At 37.0% G+C, this 23019-nt stretch overlaps 1 protein-coding gene across 3 annotated transcripts in view; it reads right to left on the reverse strand.

Moving 5' to 3' along the window:
• Window positions 1-23019, reverse strand: part of LOC145693395 (uncharacterized) — a 398952-nt gene that overhangs the window by 71405 nt on the left and 304528 nt on the right. For all 3 annotated transcript variants that reach the window (XM_081769354.1, XM_081769356.1, XM_081769355.1), the window contains one exon: window positions 21884-22642. In XM_081769354.1, the coding sequence (XP_081625480.1) occupies window positions 21884-22037 (154 nt within the window). In that variant the 5' untranslated portion in view covers window positions 22038-22642. The remainder of the gene's footprint in view (window positions 1-21883; window positions 22643-23019) is intronic.

A 23019-nucleotide genomic window follows, 5' to 3' on the forward strand; every position in this document is an offset into this window, starting at 1 on the left:
CGATGCTAACTCCATCTCTGGACGGAGAAATAAAACTCGTGAAAGTCCTTGGCTGTTAAGTGGTGAGTCGTCTGCTTGTACCTTCCCCCAAACAGAACACCCGCCGTCATTCAGAAGTGGCTGAGAAAAATCTTTTTAACTGAATGGAAAGCATGTTGGAAACGAAATATCGATGCGAGGCCGCGAAAAACATTTTTCTTAACTGGTATCAAAATTTCCAAGAATATTTTAATATTGAATATTACTTATTAATAATATACCCTTTGAATCTGGTACTCTTGACATAGAATCCATGTTTTCTTTCTTTTTTTTCTGTCAGGTTCGCCAACTAGCTAGCGTCATGGTAACGATTCTTCTCAGATGTGTGAAAACACAGGTCAGATTGAAAATCTAGCACCTATTGTGACAAAAATTTAGCATCAAAGTGTGTACCCGCAAACAATAGAATGAGTTTGGAAGCAACAATAGTTGCTGGTCAACGCTTCTAACTTAATTTCATTTCCCTGATTTCTGTTCCATATAGAATATACGCTATGACCTGCTTCTTTTTGGGCTCGACCCCCACTTTAAGTTAGCAACTATGTTAGCTCAAAGGTTGAACTCTTGGCTTCTAGTATTGTCTTGGTGTGTGATGCGAAAGTTGAAATTTTGTAAAGAGGAGTGTTTCTTAGAGATTTTTTTAGTAATACGTTTGGACTCTAATATGAGTACCTTTTTTGGATATAAATACTTTCATTAATGCATATTTATATATCTAAATTATCCTAATATAATTACAAATTATTCCTAACTTTGGTTATTGAATTATTTTAATATGTATATGTAGATTACTATATTTACATTTTGGTATGCAAATTACGTTGGTGGGGCTGGCAGCTTACACTTGGAATCCCATCGTTTAATACTATTACCCTAAAAATAATTTTTCAAGCTCATTATGCCTTCACAAGACAGATCATCCAAAGAGATGGGCAGTTTTCTTAATGTCACTCGCCCTTATCCTCATAACCACCCTTGCCGTTCAATCAATTAATATAGATTCTTTAGTCCTACTCGTCCTCTTGTACTGAAATCAGGGTTATTCAGATCGGGGCTTCAAGTTTCGCCTATTCAAGATTCGCCTATGTACCTTCTAGCTATGCAAACGTCAATCAAAGCGATGACACAGCGTTAATTTTCTTATTAGGCGAAAGTTGAATTTTTCTTAAACCTTGGTTTAGCTCGCATACGTTAGTAGTCCTGCACCTCATAAATAGTTAACATTTCCTCTTGAAACTATTTTCGCACTCTTGTTAAATAGTCCAGTATGTAGGGGAAAATTTTGACTAGCCCAGTAAAAATTAGTAGCTTAATGAAACATTCAGGATATTTTCCTTTCATCAAATGTAGTAATATTCTAAAAGTCCCCGAACATCCCGCTTGACATTTATCCAATATAGTTGCCGTATCCAATTTGGCCGCTACCGTCTATAAAACAATCATGTTTTCTTTGATTTCTTACATTATGTTTAATACCACGATTTTGGAACTTATAACAATATATATGTTGTAAATAAATTTCATTTGTTTGATGTATAATTCATCTCTGTGGGTCAGGTAGATATAAAGTTGCAAATGATAGAGTAGACTTGTATCGCTTAATCTTGTACCTGTCTTTCTTTCAAGCGTATTTTTCTGATTTCCTTGTTTTCTTAATATAAATAATATCTATATAAGCAAAATAATTAAAGAAAATATGTCAACATGCCATAATTATAATCGACAACAATAACAAAATACGGCACATTTGACAATAATGGGGCATTATACGGAAGTTTCTGTAAACTTATTTAGCAAAACAGTCCGTAGAGAACATGTTATTTAGGCAGAATTCAGTTTTTTTTATATATATATATATAAGCGATAGAAATAATTTATAGTACATAAAAGACAAAACTTAACCAATCCTGCGACAATAATTTTGGACATGAGTGTACCTATTACATCGAAAAACTAAAAAGAGAAAGAAAGAAGGAACTTCGAAAGATTCATAAAAGTAATGCATAATTCGAGGGTAGTACAACACTAAGAAAGCGCCAACATGTCACTTATCTTTCCCAAAATGTGATTTCCCTACAATTAATGCACATGTCTGTGTAAAACAATATCGAATAAGAATATTTGAAGGGTAAGGGGAAAAAAGAAGGAATGTCACAAAACTGCATTTTCAAGAAAACTGCGTTTTAATATTGAAAACCGCGTACAAAGAATAGGCTTATTCAATCTTTTGCTCGTTTTTACATGGACATTTCTACATCTACGCATACGTGGCATATACAGTCAAATAGTACCAAGAGTCATCAATAAATAGGACAGAGCACCCGACAAAGCACATACATGGACATTCCTTGTTTTTTCCCCTTACCCTTCATTTGAACTAGTACATGAGGTTTTTACATTTGGAATACTCCAGCTTCAGAAAAGAGTTTGATACTTTTATGTCCAAGCAAGTAATTGGGTAGAATTCTTTATTTTCTCCTCAGATCCCCAATCAATTGCTGGAATATCTTGCTTAAGCCGAGTTTGCTTCTGATAGTACACTTTCAATACGTGTCGACTGCTCGCACTTGCTCTTATGGGTAAAACTGAGGGATCAGTGATTGGTATGGAATGAGTCTTCTATATGTGAAATACCGACAGAAAGCTAGTGCGTCACTATCACTACTATGCGATGCATAAAAGTGTAATTGGAAATGTTATCCCACTTGCAAACTCTGGTAGAATTTATGTTACTTCATTTTACGTTTTCCGTAATATTCTGTAACGTCATGTAACATTTTCATCTATCTCGATGTCAAACAAATATCTAGTCATATACTGTAATTGAGCTTATACTATTTTAATATATGCATTTTAAATATTGTTTTTTTTTTCTTTTCTTTAGAAACAACATTTGAGATTCATTTCTTGTCAGTACTACCAACATAATTTCGCATTAGGCAAATCTTGAAAGGCGAATCTTGAATTCAAGATTCGCCTACCCTTTGTCTTGAGTTGACATCTGTAAATTCTATTACCTGAGGTTATTAGGCGAATCTTGAATAGGCGAAAGTTGAAGTCACCCATTCAGATACAAGGAAGCGGCTTCCTTGTATTGAAATCAGGGTCACTGAGGGTAAGAGGAATTACCTGATATTGGATTGATTTTGAGTTAGCGTCCATTTCAGCAGTGAGGCTACATGAGATGTGGACCTACAGCTTAAAGTGGGATCCAAATCACACGAGACCTCGTCAGGAATCGAACCCGGGTCTCCTAAGCCAAAGGCGCGTGTGCTAACCGATTAATTACGAGGGAGCTGGTCTTGTATTTGAATCAGAGAATTGAGGATAAGAGCTCCGCCGTAAGTGTAAAGTGAGTGAAGTTGCTCATCTCTGCTCTGTATTGATGCGCAAGGTTATTGCAATGAGCATCGCCCTATCGCTAACCGGCGTATAGGGAGCTTTCTAGACAGAGTTTCCGTCACGTCTTTTAATCACGTAACTCCCCAGTTTTGCCTCACAACGCTGAGTGGACGTCGAAAATTCGGAAAGCACTAGTCGGGAATCGAATTCGGACCATGCGGACATGAAATTAGTACGTTCACCGGGCATTATTAAAGTGAATCATCAGATTATTTATGTATACGTTATTGGAACATCATTTAAGAAAGCAAAGTACATATCGTCCGTTTATAAATTTACACAGTTATACAGTTGCTATTGGCAGAGTACAAGTAAAAAGTACAATAAGTTTTTTTTTTTTTTTTTTTTAAATGTATAAAGTTCATATCTATAAACCAAAACATGTATAGTATAGCAAGTAAAACACTTAATATGTAGAGTCTGTGTTGTAGGTCTTTTGTGGTAAGGTAAAATAGGAGTTATTGTATTTCGTGCTGCTACTCATACTTTCAGAAGTTATGCGCAATTGATTAAGGCAATTTAAACAACTCAAATTTTCTTCTTCTTTTTTTTTTAAAAAAAATAAAGTTCTTTATTTACAAATTTGATTGTTCCTGTGTATTTTAGAGCAGTGTTCAGATAATAATCAGTGCATATTGTATTTTTTAAAATATAGCTATGTTACTTCGTTGGTATATTTAGGTTCATTTTGCTTGAGAAAAATGTTAGCCCAAGAACCAAAAAGCGTTTCTCTCGCAAAGATGTTTTCACAGTTTAGCGATTTACGTTACTAAAACAGTTTTGCTAATTTTAATATTGCATATAATACGTATTCGTGTTTATATGGGCACCCTTTTGGTAGACTGTTGACCGCCCTCATTAGCATCCCAGCCTGGGCCCGGTTATTGCCCATTAGATGGTGTAATAAAAGCGTCTAAAGGTAAAATTTTACTGCTGAACCGCTTTTTGCAAAATTTTTATTCTATTAATTAAGTTTTCAAAAGTAAGTTTTTATTTAAAAAAAAAAAAAACTGGTATATCTTATTGGTGTACATACTTTTCCCCGCTTTACATCAGAATTCGCAGTATATCGAACCACGCTATATGAGGCTTCTACTGTAATTTAAAGAATAATTTCGAAGACTTACGTTATTGATCACTTTCTGTCACAGAGACTCCAAAAAAATTCGTGCCTATTGATCATTAAAATCACTAATGTACTAAAGGTAAATTTAGTAGAAAATGCATCATATTGATTAGAAGGGAGAGAGCACGTGGACGTATACCTCTTTCCTTGACCCGCTCTGACGTTAACATTCGAATGTTATCAATGAACAACGTAGAACGACGTCAGGTACGACCATGAAAACATGATTCACTTCCTCGTACGGTACAATGCAACTTAAGTACATAGTTTAGTTACTCGAAAGTACATTTCAGAGAGAGAAAACCGTAATGCGCTGAGCAACAGTTTCTTATCAGAAATTGTAAACATACACAAACGCTCTCTTTCGAGTAACCATTAGGAATGAGTGAATTAAGATATTATTATGCATACATATCAGAAACAATTTAAAAACAACATGCGATCTGCAAAAGAATTTACTGCAGGTTTCCCTATTTTTTTGTTTTTCACTAATCGACGAAAATAAATTTTCATTTAATAAATAAAAATAAACAAACATGCTAAATGCAAGGCTATGATTTCTATGATTTATCAAAGCTGATATATGAATAACAAAAATTCAATGAACGTTATTAACTGTTTGGTCACTGTGGAAAGATAAATTTATCACATTCCTAAATTCCTTAAATTTGTGGTAACCTATGCTTACCACACTGTCTGAAAAGAGTCAACCAATATGGCCTTCATATGTTAATGCTCAAATGAGAGAAAGAGATAATGGTGGTTCGATACTTGTAATATATGAATTGTATATTGAACAAATCATGCTGTTAAAAAAAATAGTATCCTATCGATTTTAATGGGGTGTTATTGTTTATTTATTTATTACACAAAGCAAATCACCGAGCAAGAGTGAACTCATTTTACCTTTATAAATACAGGCTGTTCGGAAACTACCTGGCGAAGCTGTAAGAGGTAATACAGAATACCAAAATAAATATTTACTGCCATAAAATATGGGTCCGGAAAGGTCGTGTGTGTGTGTGAGTATGTAGCTGAAAGTTTTTGAAAGTGATTATAATCGAAGAGCGAGAGAAGTTTTAACGTCTGAAAAAATGAAACTAGTTTACGTAGAATTGAAAATGTTAGTTTACAGAGCAGTTATATCAAGCTTCAACAAAATCAGTAAATACGGATGACAAAATTTCACCTTTTTTTTCACGAACTGACATGGAATTGTTCGCATTAAATATGATGTATTGAAACTCATAAATAGAAGGGATAATGCAGATATGGTGTATTCATTTATAACGGAAAACTGATCAAACTACCGCGCTCTCAATTGTATTTCAAGAGACCTTTCAGAATTTAATACAATTTAATTAAGTAGTTCAATATTAGATGTTTACTAATTTTTACAAGTAATAAGGGAATCATTTCTAGAAATACAACAAAACTCTTCGAAGTTTTATACACATTTTCCAGACCAAAACTAAACACTACACGTATACACCACACATTATTATTTAAGTCAGAACTAGTCTGGGCATCATCCTAATTTGAACAGTTTTCTCAGGGAAGATTCACTATACTTGACAAACGCAACTGAAAGACTTTTCTATGCGAAGTGCAAAACAGTGCGAAGTGCAGTTACATATAAATACCGCGTGTTTAATATAAAACGTCTAGTGCTTATGAATCAGAAAGGAAAATGTCAGAGGGTATATCGAATGCAAGTCTTTTTATCTTTTCTTTTCGTTCTCTCTCTCTCTCTAGTTTGATGTCTCACAATTATCTTCCAAGGCTAAAGGAGACTGTGATTGTGATAAACGAGAAGGTGCAATTAAGAAAGTGGAAGAAAACGAAGAAACCCACACATAGGTGTTCGTTTATCACGAAGTCCACGTGATGCGACCTGGGATCGAACCAAGGACGCCATGCACTAAAACTACCACTAAGCTGCCGCGATCCGCAAATGGAGCGTCCTGCTTGCCCCCAAGGAACTCAACCCAAAACTTTAATTAGGAAGGTATGTCATCTGATATCATAGTAGAAAAAAATCATGGTAGAACAGTCTTTCATATGGGGTACCTTTTATTAAATTTGCATATTTTACTATGAATTATTGCACAGTTAGATAGACCATCTCACCACTTAAAATTTTCAGGTAAGTCCCTAGTGTCCCATGATAAGAGTCCCTGTGGGGCAAGCAGAAAGCTTTATTTGATATGCCCTCTGGGCTCTGGCATTTTCCTATCTCACGCTTTAGCTTTAAAATGAAATGAAATATTTGTTTTACATCCCACGGTTATGCCGGCTAGATTAAAGGAGACGGTGATGATGATAAATAAAGGAAATGGTGGAATGAAGACAATGGGTGGAAACGGAAGAACTCCGAGAAAACCCACGAACACGGTGTTTGTCCACCTCATGCTTTAGCTCCCAGCGTATGCAGGAGCTTACAGTTTCACTGCATGTGCATATGGTGTGTATGTAATATTTTGTTTTTCGAACTACTGGCTAGATTTACCTTATCGTCTATGGAATATAGATCGCTACGTAATATATTCGGTAGCCGAGCTCATTCGGAGACAGCCTTGGCTCAATGTCGGATCCAGGAGGAGCGGGGGACGCATGTCCTCCACTGAAGAAATAGTATAAATCTTTTAGAGCAATTCCAATGAGAGGAGATTTTTCTGTCAAGCAATTACATCAATAAATTTGCTCTAGTTTGTTACGACAAACTAACTAACATTTCAAAGAATTACAGCGGGTAATTTTACACCCCCTCGAAATCTGACATCCTTTCGTACAAGAATGAAGAGAGGTAAACCTTCCCTGACCCAGTGAAGATCTAGAAGGGGTCGTACGTCCCTCTAAAGAGAAAACACTTTTGTGTGTGTGTGTGTGTGTGTGTTTGTGTTCTTTAACGATATGAAACAAGAGTACTTTCTTTGTCAATATATTAGACCAATAATCTGCTGTCAGCCTAGTGATAGTACAACTAGCTAAAAACCCAAATGTTACAGCGGGTAATATTTTTCGTCCCTTGTTAGGAGGAACCTTCCATTCTTTTGTGCAAGAAGGAAGAGATGTCAACGTGTCGTGGTTCAGCGCAGCGTTGCCAACATGTACAAAAAATTGAAGTCATAATAATTCACTTTCACTAATGATAGATTTCCTTTAGTCTAAACTGTTGGTAAAGTGGGGTACGCGGACCCCTGGGGGTCCGCGACGCCTAAAAATTGAAATTCGTTATAATAAAATGGAATTCACAGCTGTTATGCAAAAAGTATTCTTTTCAGTTACTAAAAAGAAAACAATTAGAAATTATACTTACGTTTGTAAATTTAAATTTTTCCTACTTTACTAAATTTCTGCCCTGTGAGTATAAAGAGTTGTCTAAAAAGACATTGCAACATGTGATGCCTTTCCCTACCACTTACTTCTGCTCTTTGCAGTATTAAATGCTGAAGGCGAAATCGTCTTAATGTGGAATCGTACCTAAGATTAATGGTGACAAAACTTATTCCGTATTTCAGTGCAATTATGGAAAAACAGAAAGAATTTCATTCCTCATATTAGTGACTCTACATTTGAGAGCATTGTTTATCAAGGGAATTTCCGTTTTTTTTTTTTTTTTTTTTTTTTTTAAGTACATTGATTTTTAGTCTTGAAAGTTACTGTATTTTCAATTGAAATTTCGTTCACTAGAAAACAATCATGTATCTTTAGTAGGGATGGTATCGAGACGAGACGATACGAGAATTTGTACAGTCTCGGTCTCGTCTTGGTTGATAAGTAGCGGTCTCGGTCTCGATCTCGTCTCGAGTCAAAAATTGCCGTCTCGGTCAACAGATGCTTGTCTCGATTTCGGTCTCGAAGGCCAAGTCTCGGTCTCGTCTCGGGTCTCGTCTCGAAAGTCTCGAAATAAATAATGTGAAATTAAAATTGTGAAAGTATTATTATCATACAGTCTGTCGTTTCCGCTTCTTATTTTTGGCCTTCATTCTTGACTTAGAATTTTGGTATGATCAGTGGCGTATTTAGGGGGGGCTTCCGGGCTTAAGCCCCCCGAAATCTTACTTACTATAGTCAAGTATATGAAATATCTTGCAAAATTTTCACATTTTCAGGCAAAGCCCCCCTTCCCGAAATTTAGCAAAGCCCTCCCCGAAACAAAATCGCAAATACGCCACTGGGTATGATGTACCTCTTCGTAGCTAATTTGCTAGCGCTAATGCTTTCCATGTGTGTGTTCTAGCTTCAATCATCAGTGGGTATAACATACCTGGGATAAAGCAATAATAGTAACCCATATTTCACTTTCAGCAAAAGACTTTGTCTCAAATAGCCTCAGTACTGCCTATACAATTAAACTCTATTAAATTAACTCCAGTACTATACAGTAGTTTATTTCCTTCCTTTGAATCAAAATTGTTCAATACCTCCTAACGGATAACGCAACACATAGGAGCACGAATGTATTTAATCGCGCCGAAATTGAAATTTACACAATTTCTCAGTTATTATCCAATACATTCTGCTTTGACTGTCATTTTAAAAACAGAATATAACGTTCATTATCTTAACAAATAGAGTAAATTATTACTACATTATATTTTGCTTCAAATTGACCAAATGCTTTATTGCCGTTTCACACATCAGTGTTTAATTGACACTTTAAGACAGGAACTTCGTTAACCTTGTGGCGGAAGCTACGGCACTCATCTTTGCTATCTGTGTTCTCGGGTTGGATCCCAATCAAGTTAGATTCAAAGTCCGATGTTTCATATAGTTCGAGTCTCACTTTAAGTACATTCTGTTTCACTTCACTCACTTTATGTACTTAAGTTCATAAAGTCGTAATGTATTACATAAGCATATATCCAGATCCGTAACATAGATTAAGCTTATTCCTGAGCTCTCAGCGGTGCATGTGGTCTTTATTCGAGAAAACTAATCGTGCGTTCATTATGTTGAAATTTTATATTGATTGAAAATTACTTGCGAAACATGGACGTACATATTATATAAGTATATAGGTAATTCGAGCTGTATGTATCTATTTTCTCTGTCCCGACAAAACAAGTGATTCTTAACTTTCTAGTTTTCTATTAATTTTCGTAGTTTTGCTGCAATATGAAGAATCAAAAATATTTTTTTGCTGTACGAATTTCGTTAAATTTTGGATCCGTTTTTACCCTATCTTACCTAGTAAAAGTGATTATATATATATATATATATATATATATATATATATATATATATATATATATATATATATGTGTGTGTGTGTGTGTGTGTGTGTGTATGTATGTATGTATGTATGAACTTTAGAGATATACTATGCTAAGTCACTTTTTGGCCGAAATTGAGTGAACAATACTTTTTTAATAAACTATGTTCTTTCTAGTGGTGTAATAATGTAAGTCTAAAAGCATCCTATTACTTTGTAACTACTTACTAGGGATGATACCATACCGGGACCAAGTACCTGGGGAAAACCTATATATCGTCTGAAAGCTTTTGCCATGAGAAATACGAAACCATTTTCAAATCACGGGCAAACCCGCAAACTGACCCTATATGGGGCCAGTTTGTTGGAGTTTGTGACCCTATGTATGGTATATTCGACAGAAATAAAAATGAATATTACAATGCATCACACGTAAGCGCTTAAGTCCATCATGTTCCTATTTGGCTCACTGCTAGAACGTGACTCGGGTAGGGGTTTTATAATATCACTTTGCACCCGAACGTACCCATTTCGTCAGTGTTGTCAACGAATTTTAAATACAACGTGGCAGATGGTTTATGTACCACTCGATGCATATCCATGGAAACGCGGCATAAACATCATTCGTCACTAGAGCAAATTTACTTTGGACATATTCTTCTTCCAAGGACCCCAGTTTATCAGTGTTGCCAACCAAGTATAAAAATAAGAAATTGTAAAACACTTTCCGTACGATGAGACGTTTATACACCAAGCTTGGCAGAAACATCACACGAACTATATAGCAAAAAGATGTTGAGGTTGGCCGTCTCCCAACCATTCTAGGTTGTCAGTGTTGCCAACAAGTGTAAACATCACAATGTTGAAAATGGCGTGACTGCCATTGAAAGAATATATGACAAATGTGACAGAAGCAGCATTGGACAATGGAAAACAGTGTATGTCCCCGTCTCCCAAGCATCCCAGTGTGGCAGTGTTGCCAATCTGCGAACATACAAGATTTTCGCATGAAGTCTACCGCATTTTCAAACATGACAACATGGGTGCTTGTGGGTTCACTAGCGTACTACAAATATGGCATTGACCACAGTCTAATTATATCAGCCACACTGAGGTGCTTGGGAGATGGGGACACTCACACTATATTTTCCACTGTCCAATGCTGCTTCTATCACTTTTGTCATATATTCGTTCAATGACGTTAACAATGTTTACACTTGTTGGCAACACTGACAACCTAGAATGGTTGGGAGACGGCCACACTCAACATCTTTTTGCTATAGTTCGTGTGATGTTTCTGCCAAGCTTGGTGTATAAACGTCTCATCGTACGGAAAGTGTTTTACAATTTCTTATTTTTATACTTGGTTGGCAACACTGATAAATTGGGGTCCTTGGAAGAGGAATATGTCCGAAGTAAATTTTCTCTAGTGACGAATGATGTTTATGCCGCGTTTTCATGGATATGCATCGAGTGGTACATAAACCATCTGCCACATTCCCAGACAGCATGTTTGCTTGCCGCAAGCTTGCCTATTGCTTTTCTTTGATTTTATTTCGCTTTGGCTTATACACAAAAGCTTATTTCTGCTTAGCGCAAGCCGTAGTGCGGGCAACCCACGCTTCGCTTGCGAGACGCTTTTCTTTAGATTGAAGTAAAAAGCCAGCGCGCGTTCGATTTTCAGTTGTTCTCAAAATCCACGTGACGCTGACCTCCTTACTTTCGGCGATAAGGTAGTGTTCGCGTTGTTAGTGTCTTGTTAGCATTCAGCTTGAATAAAGGACAAACTTAATTATTTTTTAATTGTTCCGTCTAGTACTCTAGTACTCTAGTCCCACGTACCTATAATATCGATCTTTATTTCCTCATATTTCGGTAACTATGAGGCATAACGAATTGTAGTATTTACGTATAAAGCATAAATGTGAATATAGATACCAGCAGATGTGAGCCTACTTATTTCGCGAAAGACTACAGAACTGTTGCAGATATTTTAATATAAACTTCAAGTTTAACTTACAGCTTACTATAAACTTTATCTAAACGCTGTGTTTAAAGTATAAACATTTTTCTGTGTTTTTATATAAAAAGATAGAAATTTCAAGTACTCGCCGCTAATATAGCAACATGTTAGATATTTGTAAGAAGCAACGGCGCGTTGCGTGTCGTAACTAAACCGTAACAATTATGCTTATTTTGATGTTTTGCAGAAGTGGATGGGAGACTTGGGTGTTTTCATGGTTGTGCATATGCTTCAATAATTGGGGAGGTGAGGGGACACTATATTGTAGCATAGATTTAGTCAGACGGTTAAATTATACTGATTTCATAAATTCGCTTAGTGCAAGATTCCATATAACTTCTTTGGCGTGTGTTTCGCTTGCAATAAGCTTAATAAAGCTTGCTATTGATGAGAATACGCTTATACTTGGCTTGCGTTTGAGATAATTTGACTTGTGTTTAACTTGTGAAGACAAGCTTGCCCCAAGCCTTGCCCAGATGTAACTAACTAGCTTGCCACAAGCTTAAAGCAAGCTAATTGGCTTGCATAGTATAGCTTGCGGCAAGCTAATTTACCTTGCAACAGCAAGCTTGTGGCAACTTGCAGCAAGTTTAAATTGCTGTCTGGGATTGTATTTACAATTCGTTGGCAACACTGACGAAATGGGTACGTTCGGGTACAAAGTGATATTATAAAACCCTTACCCGAGTCACGTTCTTGCAGTGAGCCAAACAGGAACATGATGGGCTAAGGGGCTTACGTGTGATGCATCGTAATATTCATTTTTATTTCTGTCGAATATACCATACATAAGGACACAAACACCAACAAACTGGCTCCATATAGGGTCATTTGCGGGATTGCCCATGATTTAAAAACGGTTACGTACTTCTCATGGCAAGAGCTTTCAAACGATATATAGGTTTTCCCCAGGTACTTGGTCCCGGTATGGAAACTTCCCTAGTTAGTATAGTTTGAAAAACAGTACTATAGGTTTTACTTAAGAAACCGGTTTTTCGCATCTCCTGTAAAATTACAAAATTATGACTTGGTTTAGCTTATCTCTGAGGTCCAGATATAATAAAATCATGACCATAATCATGATCAACCATTATCAACCCACTGCTGGATGAAGATCCTTCCAAGTCTTCACTACAACTATCTATCTTGAGCAATTCTTTTTCAGGTTACTCCCTAGTTGTCCTTGATTTCGTGAAACTTCTTGTACAAGGACGTTTTCTAGGCTGTTTTTATCTCGTGGTATCCTGTCTAGAATTGTTTTTGTTCATCCATCATAATTTCTTGCAATATGTCTAGCACATTTCCAGTCCATGTTAAAAATCATTTCATTAGTACCAGTCATTAGTTGCCAAATAATTAATTTCTACTGCATATATTTGGCCTACAAATAGTTCAAATCCGCAACTTTTGGAGCAAAGACACGCTAGTTTTTGATATTCGAATCTGATAACACTAACTCAATGATTTAAATCAACACAATGTGAGGACCTCCATTTGGTCTAGTGGCTAGCACGCTTGACTTCGGTTCGCGTGGTCCCGAATTCGATTTCCGGTGGGAGTACAGTTGAACGACCGAAGTGCTTCGGATTCCATTATAATCATTAGCTCCACGTCTCCTTTAGACACCCTAGCATAATCGTGGGACATTAAACTAAAGCAAACCAAACCAAAAATCAACACAATGTGTATTGCTAACTGTAAGTCCTTGAATAATTGCATATAGCTATATGGTATGGATCGCGTTTGAGGTGGTCGGTGATCGAACTAAAACAAGTGAAATGTAACTAGGGTGTAATTAGAACTTTTAATTAACCATGGTTTTGTGTACATCAGGATTAAGGCTTAGGGGAACAACTAGGATTACTGAAAAGTTATCAGTTACATTTAATTTTAGTTACAATTTGCATTTACGTGTATTGCTGGAACCAAAACTTTGACATTAACATTAACATTATAAAGACTACGAAAAAATCGTCTTTTGAAAACATTCTTGCACCATAAAACAAATTACGAGTAATTTTAAAATATTTCACAGTTTAGCTACGTTATTTGCACTATATTTAGAATATTATTTAGCAATTTATTTAAGTTGGCAACACTACTTAAAATAATGGAACTGCGACTTGTAATTTAAACCACCAAAAACTATTGTTGCAATGTTATAGAAGCAAACTAAAGCAACAATCATTATAAAACTTTAAGACAAATACGTTATTGTAAGCAGTATAACAATCACTGTCCATGTGATTGCTATCTCTGAAACGGTTTGAAATAACAATTGTTGTAAATGGCATTATGATCACTTGAGTCTTTTGGAAGCATCTACATGATGAGACGTGATATGTCAGCGCGTTTTCGAAGTAAAGTCTTTAGAAAAAGTTACATTTTCCATTTCTGGTAACTTTGATCCTTCATTCATTCGAAATACATTATACCACGATCATAGTATTTGACGCTAAGATACAAATGATGCGCATTGCACCGTCTATGTCATTTGAGTTATTAGAGAGCTCTAAAATGTTGATGTTGGTGATACTGTATTGTCCTTTGTTACACTGAATAATGTATGTGGTATTGTGGTTTTATTTAATATTAAATTAGAAATAGGTAATACCTTACATAGTGCAAATTGAAAAAAATAAACTTTATTTTGCCTTGGCAACACTGCTTGTTTATCTAGTGGTATTGCAGAGTATCTGGAAGAATTTTCCTTCAATATTTAACACAACATGGTACAGATTTTCAGCATATTTAGAGGCTATATTCCCCCTTAACGCTCAGGTATATACAATAAAATGAGCTTAAATCCTGCTTTACATTGGATAAAGAGGCAAAGTATGATTTAGTCCCTCCCTTGATCATATCCTGGATCCGCGACTATCATATATATATATATATATATATATATATATATATATATATATATATATATATATATAGAGAGAGAGAGAGAGAGAGAGAGAGAGAGAGAGAGAGAAAGAAAGAGAAGATTATATACAACAGCAGTGGATTTTGTTTCAGGAAAGGCTTGAGGAACGGGTAAGAAACATTTGTGTTGTACATGCAATGCGAAAAAATGATCAGAAATTTATTTCGTGAGGGGCTTGAGCCCGACACCTACCCCCTAAATACGTCACTGTACACCAGTTAACCATTCCCATATTATCTCACACACCAACGAAACAAATTTTAAGTAAAGGCAAAATAGCTGTCAATATTCGAGACGAGACCGAGACTTTCGAGACTGACCAAAGTCTCGTCTCGGTCTCGTTTCGATTTATAGAGGTTTGTCTCGGTCTCGTCTCGGTACGTAAAAGCCCGTCTCGGTCTCGTTTCGATTTATAGAGTTTTGTCTCGGTCTCGTCTCGGTACGTAAAAGCCCGTCTCGGTCTCGTCTCGGTATATAAAATTCGGTCTCAGTCTCGGTACCATCCCTAATCTTAAGAATAAATTACTTATTGCAATATTTTTCTTGATCTTTTTCTTATCAGTGGTAATTCTAATCAGTATAATTTTTAATACCACGTGCAATTTCAGATAGCATTGCAAGGTGGTCTGCGGATCACTTTCCGAATGCACAAGGGGTCCGCGTTATTGGAAAGTTTGAGAACCACTAGTCTAAAGAATATCACCGTGAAACGTTACGTTAAAATTTGATTTTTCAAAAGCTATCTGATCTTGCAAGAAAAAAAGATGACTCTTTGGAACCTATAGAACAATAACTCTCTTCTAACTATCGGCGATACATGTTTCATCTCAGCGCCATCCTTTACGCGATAATGCGTTTAAGATGATGATGAAAGCGTTTGAAATTGCAGCTCGACCGCTGATGTTGAAGTTATGCAGCCCTCATCGGACTCTACCTAGGTAGTTGTAGAAGCATTTCGTTAAAGATGCTTATCGAATTCCACGGTCGTCGTGTCGCATTAGCAATAGGGTTCTTTGCGAAAATCCGCTTCAATGTTCAATTCCTTTCATCTATGCTTGTTTTCTGTCCGCTTTCCTCCTCTCAGATGAAGTCTTATCACAAATTTTGTATGCCATCTTCACCGTAAGAATCATTACGAAATCACCGAAACGCACCAGCTGTAGGAAATACGCATCTGGGCATGAAATTAAACAAAAAAATATGGGTCTAATATGTTTGATCCCTAAAGTGTGTGTGTGCAAATGAAACACCTGGATACACCTTAGTGAGACAGAGGGGGGAATTTGAAAATTTGAAATAGGACCCTGCAGTTGTGATTGCAGACTTAGATGGAAAGCACACAAATATACAACTTTTATCTAAAAAAGTTCTTTTGTGTTCTTGAGAGATGACACTGCAGTAGCAAAACTGTTTTATCACTGTAATGCACGAAATGCGCTTCCGATCAAAAGATACAAAAAGCCAAATTGTTATCGAAAATATTTTATTCTAGTTACCTCAGCAGGAAATAATCAGAGGAACAACTAAAGTTTAAAATTAAACATTCATATTGAAGTGGTAAGGCCTAATTTGTATATCAGACATAGCAACAGGCGATAAATTAACTACTTGTAGTGCTACACAGGAACAGCTACGTGAACGTACCTAAGTAGCTGTATATTCCCTCCTGGTCTATTTATCGGTGCATCACCTCGCCTCTCACCGTCGAAGTGCTTGTTGGTGCCTACGATATTCGCCAGTAACCAGTGTGTTATAGTAAGTGCTCAAATTGCGTACCTTGCTCGATTTGACAATTCCCTATTCGATGATAGAATCCATCTACAGCAGCCCTAATGACATGGGGTTCAATTAGTGTAATTTCGTCAATAATGCTTTGCCGCAGCTCATCTAAGTTGGTAGGTTTCCTTTCGTACACACGATTCTTCAAATGTCCCCAGAGAAAATAGATGTCAGGAGAACGAGCTGGCCACTCAATTTCACCTCTTCTGCCAATCCACCTTTGGTGGAATTGCTCATTCAGAAATTGCCTAGCATTTACACCATAGTGCTGGCCCGCACCATTTTGCTGGAACCACGTTTCGGCGGTTATCCTACAATGTATTTAATTGCTGGAAGTAGGTCGTTCCGCAGTATATCTTCATACTTCCCAGCATTCAAATTCCCGTCAATGAAAAATGGGCCAACTATGGAAGTGTTCATCACTCCCGAACAGACGGTCAATTTTTGAGGGTATTGGGTATGTGCTTCAACCGACCAATAAGGATTGCTGTCAGCTCAAAATCTACAGTTATGTCTGTTAACGTGACCGGTTAATTCGAAAGTTAATCTGAAAAAACAATTCTAGTGAGAAAGTTAGGATCGTCATCAATGCGCCTCATTATCTGTTCACAAAATTCCATACGACGGTCGAAGTCATCTTCATTTAACACATGTATCAGATGAATTTTGTATGGGTGGAACTTGATTGCCTTCAAAGTTCTGTAGACAGCCATGGGACTGATATGATGTTGTTGAGCACCTTTACGGGTGGTCAGGTGAGGATTTTCAACGAAGGATAATGCAACGTCAAGCTGTTTTTCGGCCGTAGTCGATGACTTTGGTCGCCCAGGAATTCGACGATTCTTTACACTTCCCGTTTCCTCGAAGCGCCGCACGGTGCGCTCGACAGTCGACTTTGAAATGAGATCGTTTGGACCGCGAAATGTTTGGTTAAATAGCGCCCTAACTTCAGCATAGGATCTTTAGCGATCACCCCATCCGCGCATCATCAACATAATTATTCTGTGGTGCTCAGAAAGACTGGTCATGTTGTCAAGTAGTTAATATTTGTCCAGCACTTCGAGATCACCACAATTTGACTTTACCTTCGCCACTAAAGTGCACTTAATTTACAAGACATTCACTCACAATGAGCGGATTTCGATTCTCACTTATTCCACACTACACGCTACTGTCTCTCAGCCGTAACAGGCCACTACGAAATAAATCACTAATTTTGCACTGATGAAAACTGACGTGCAGTCTCTTCCATGTAAAAGTAACTCGAAGCAGCCATGCCAAGGCTACTCCACAAGGAACTAAACAGCAACTACAAACACAATTACCAGCTCTGTTTCGATTACTTATTTGACATACACGTCGATGGCCAACGTTGCTTCGATATAAAAACAACTTTTGGCAATTAGGGTAGTTTGATGTTTGTTTGATTTGATTTTAATGCTTCCGTTTCGCGGAGAACTATTTCAGCCTAATGCTGTTCTCATTCTTGGGGGCACAACGTTCAATTTGAAATATTGCGTTCGTTTTAAACTCCAACATTTCTGTGCACTTTGAAAGAAATATTTATTTGTTGCGATTACAGTCATGGGCGCCCGCAGGCTTTTTCCGAGGAGGGGGAAGCACGATGTTTCAGAAGACGGGGACAGGGGGTCGAAACTACCATTAAAAAGGTAATTGTGCACAATGAGTCCTCACATGAAGGGATAATTTAACAAAATCAGGGGCAATTTAAATACCAGAGGGAGCAAATGCCCCGTAATTCCCTATTTGTCAACGCTCATGGATTACATGATTACAGCTTGGAGTAACGGTAACTGCAATAAAATAATTCAAATAAACGTTCGGCAAGTATACAGTAATTGTCTCTCTTGCTCGATAAAACAGCTTTTTGATATTACATTGTCATCTGTCAAGAACACAAAACAACTTTTCCGATAAAAGCTACGTCGATTTTGTGTACAGCACCTGAATCTACAGTAACAATTGGAGGTTCCCATGTCACATTTCCAAGTGTCCCCTCCACCCATCCGCTCTAGGGGTTGACTAAGTTCATTCATTTGCACACACACGCTTTAGGGATAAAAAAAAATATATATATTAGACCCATATATTTGTGTTTAATTTCGTGCTCAGATGCGTATTTCTCGAGATATTCCACTGGCCCGATCTTTCTGCTGCGTTACTCAATGAAACAGATTTTTCGCGATTACAGTGCCATCTGTCAAGAATACACAAAAATGTTTCCAGTAAAAGTTACGTATTTTTATGTGTAGCATCTGAATCTGCACTAAAAACTGGGGGTCCCATTTAAACTTGTCAAGTTGCCACCTCTGTCCTTCTTAGGGGGCACCCGGTTGAATTCATTGTTCCACCCTGAAATAGAATTTAAAAATATATTTGCCACGTGTTTTTGTATTTCATGATACGACGTGTATTTCACGAGATATTTCATCGTCCCGATCTTTTTGTGACACCCTGTATAGATTGTGGAATTGGTGTACCCTGTATATATTTTCATAAGTTGTTAAAGAAGAGCATTGTATTTGTTCCAAATATTGCACCTATTTTATATACCGACGAGTTCTATACCATTCTGTACAAATGTACATGTAATATGGTCCAAAAAGTGATCAATAAATCTAATCTAACCTTCGACACGGTTGCTCTCATCACTTGACGGATACTTTTACTCTAACCGCGAACCCACAGTTTGCCCTCTGTGAATATCAGAAAGACACCAGCAACGCCTGACTTAATGCACGCACGAATTAAGACTACGCAGCCTCACATACACTCAGTATAATGCAATACAGTACAAACAGAAGGCAGTCGTAAGACCTACATTACAGGTCTGAATCTCGTTCAGAGCATAGGTGTTACGTACTGTCCTTCCAACATTCATTTCATTATCAGCATTACTTTACCATCGTCTTTAGAACAAAAGGCATAGCCGTGGATGTAAAAATACAATACAAAATAGTTGCAGTGCACGAATGCTCAGTGTTACTATCTCTTAAATATTACTTGTTACAATATACGTGTGTTTCTATTATTTTTATAGTACCAGTAGCGGTTTCTGACGTAGGGCTACCGGGCTACAGCACTCTTCCTATATTTGTGTATTTGTGTTAGATTAACTTTAGTTCAAAAAATATTCATCCATTCATTTGTTTCTTTAATTAACAAAATACAAAATGACGATCTTGTTTTTCGAGCGTGGAGCGCGATTATCAGCGCCTTCCGCAGGGTGAAAGTTGTACTAACGAACCGAGCGGGCTAATGGAAAGTAGACAAGGCATATTGAGATCAGGGGCGTCATTTAGGGGGGGGGCAGGAGGGGGCAATTGGCCCCCCAAGAGTTTGAGGAATATATATACTTTAATAGATTGTGTACTAATATACTAGCACAAAACGTGAAAGTCTTACGTCGGTGGTGCTCTTGCCCCCCTCAAGCGAAGTCTGAAATGACGCCCCTGATTGAGATCTTTGCTCCATGCTAGAGATATATATGTTGGGTAGGTTATAGTTCAAGCGGGCCGGAATGGAGCCCGCTTGAACTATAGCCTACCCAACATATATATCTCTAGCATGGAACTAAGATCTCAATATGCCTTGTTCATTTTCTTTTTCTTCTTTTCTCCCCCCCCCCTCCAGAATGTCTTCCACCGTCATGAGCTAGGTTGAGCCCGAAGACATTCTGCGCAAGCGCCAAGTATTCCCCTTTTTTCGCTCTTCTTTTCTGCTTGCTGACTTTGCTCGGTTCTACTTTTTTTTCTTTTTTTTCTTTTTTTTTTTAAATCCTAAAGGTCAGGGAGCCACAGGATTGTCGGAGTGTATATGAAATGAATTGAACATTTCTGACACAGATTCAGATCGTAGCAAAATTATAGCACAGACATTTAATGGGAAATAAGGTGATCAATCGGTAATAATCGGTAATGGGATCCATTAATGGCGTACAATATAAAATTAAAGAACACTTTCCTTTGGTACATTACGAGTACGTCTAATGTTAGCCAACTAAATTTGATAATGGAAAGAACTGCATCTCAAAATCAATCGACAGGTTTTTTTTTCTTTTTTTTCTGTAGTCTTTCAGGATTTTCCACATTTTCCATCCCTTTTCCCAAGCGTGTATCTGTTTTGGAAAAAGTGGCTGTACGACGTATTCCGAGTGGGTCAGCTACTCGATGGAATTTCAAGTCACGAATCGTCAGTTCCATCTATAAAAATTTAAATGTTTTGAAAGTGTGCTTTTCAGAACTAGACAAATCCGTATCAAAAATCACAATACAAGAATCTGGAGCTCTCCGTCGTATTCTGGAAGACGGAGAATTCCATGTTTTGGTTAGAATTCTTTCACAAAATAATGCCGCATGTGAATATTTTCTATAATCAAATTCAGTGCAAGTCTACCATCAAAGTACAGGAGGATATTTCATTGAAACCATTGGAAAATTCGGAATGACACAGACACTATTATGAGAAGTGATATGGTTCTTCCAACAGTTGGTGAAAACAAATGTGGACGGATTGAATCTTGCAGAGTACCAGATGCCAAAGAATTATGTGATCGCATTTCTGCGGAGGCGCGAAATCGATTTGAGAAAACAAGCCATTTTGATGCCGCCAAACTTCTGTATTCTGCAAATTATGGTGATTTTTCGAAGAAATTTCCGGAACATATTCTGGACATTGCGGTTGAAAGCTACTCAATGTTAGATAAGGAGCGAGTTCGCACTGAGCTTTTGGTTCTGTCAGCTTATCTTTAAAAAGAACTTACAGGACAATTTTAGCGAAATAATAATCCTTTTGCTAATAACAGTGACCATACCAATGTCCACAGCAGAGCCTGACAGATGCTTTTCATCTCTTAAGAGAATTAAGACATTCGTGAGGAATTTCCATAGGTCAAGAAAGTTAACTGCCCTTACCATGCTCTCGATAGAAAAAAGTTTGAACAACATCATGCTAGATTTCAACTCCAGGGTGAAAGAGAACGCCAGAATTAAGAATCGAAGGATCGATATCAACTTCCGATTTTAGTGGGTAAGTACAAGTAACCTATCTATCTATCTATATATATATATATTGTAGCACGCTTTTTTAATGACAGTACGAGCCGCCACTGGTTAGTACTATAATCTTAATTAGTGCTTTAACATTTTCTCTTATTTCTGTACCTCTATACCATTTTATATTTACTCTTCTTTTTACTCACACGTCATTATTACATAATTTTGTATTGTTGTTATTGACATGTTGCGACAGAATTTAAGACATGTGAGGACTGCATTATTTTGAACCTGACCCTGCCGAAGAAAAAATTACAAATAGAAAGTAAAATTGAAAGAAAAATAATCTTACCTTTTGCCCAACCAGTAACAACATTCCCAAGGTAGACCACTTTGTATTGCGGATCATATTCTGTTATAGTGACAGTCCGTTTCTTCCATAATTTTCCGAGGCTCATCTTGAGCGTTCGTAAGGTGCGCTCACGGAAATCTTTTGTTTCAGACATTAGGTATAGTTCACTTAGTAAATAAAACACTGAACACACAAGGACAGGCTTACCAGCAGCCGTCCTAAAAAACAAGTAAAAAATTTATCACTTCTAACGTTGTCGTAGTGAATGAATTATCGAGATGCCAGGTGGGTTTCTTAAATCTGGTGCGGAAGAGTTTGCTTCTGTAATCATCTGCATTGTCATTATTTTGGTCGAAGCAAGATTTTGTAAAAACTGAAGAAAGACGAAAAGAGACAGATGTGTCTCCGCACACAGACACACATATGCACTAGTAAAATTTATTTTTTACCTAATGCAGTGTTGTTGATTCCATACACTACGACACATTATAGGCAACCAAAAGGAAATTATCACCCACGACAGAAAATTGTTACTATCGCGAAATATCCGTTTCCTTTTCCGCTCTTCGTCTTGACAGGTTCGGAAACAGTCGGAGAATGAAGATGACGTCACCAATTACGTGTTAATAGCTTGCACCAAGAGCAAGTTTCGTGAACAAACACTTTCTTCCAGTTCTCAATGCGGCAAAACTACTTTGGCAGTGATCGTGGCCTTCACCATAGCTTTTGCTTCACTCATACAAAGGAGATATCAGTGACCTGTAAAAAAAAAAAAAAAAAAAGAAAAGAAAAGAAATATAAGTTTGGCTGAAAAATCGAATAATCCATAAGTTATATAAAGCTATCTTAAAATGTTCCATGCGTGTGTAATTCAGATTGTTCCCCCTAAAAAGAAACTTTCGAAAATTGAGGCGAGCGTTTAATAAAATAATAATAATAATAAAGATTGTTAATCTATGACAGCATATTAATTACATGGAAGCTCAACATGCGAAGTCCATCACGAAAATTATAATCTATCGAAGCGAAGAAATCATATATATATATATATATATATATTGTTTGGTGGAATAATATTTGGATAACTTTGCACTTAATCAGACCAATCATCAGATTTGAATTTGCAAAAGTATTAA

This window comes from Thermobia domestica, chromosome 8, assembly GCF_964235325.1.
Source record: "Thermobia domestica chromosome 8, izTheDome1.hap1.1, whole genome shotgun sequence".
In the NCBI taxonomy this organism is placed as follows: domain Eukaryota; kingdom Metazoa; phylum Arthropoda; class Insecta; order Zygentoma; family Lepismatidae; genus Thermobia; species Thermobia domestica.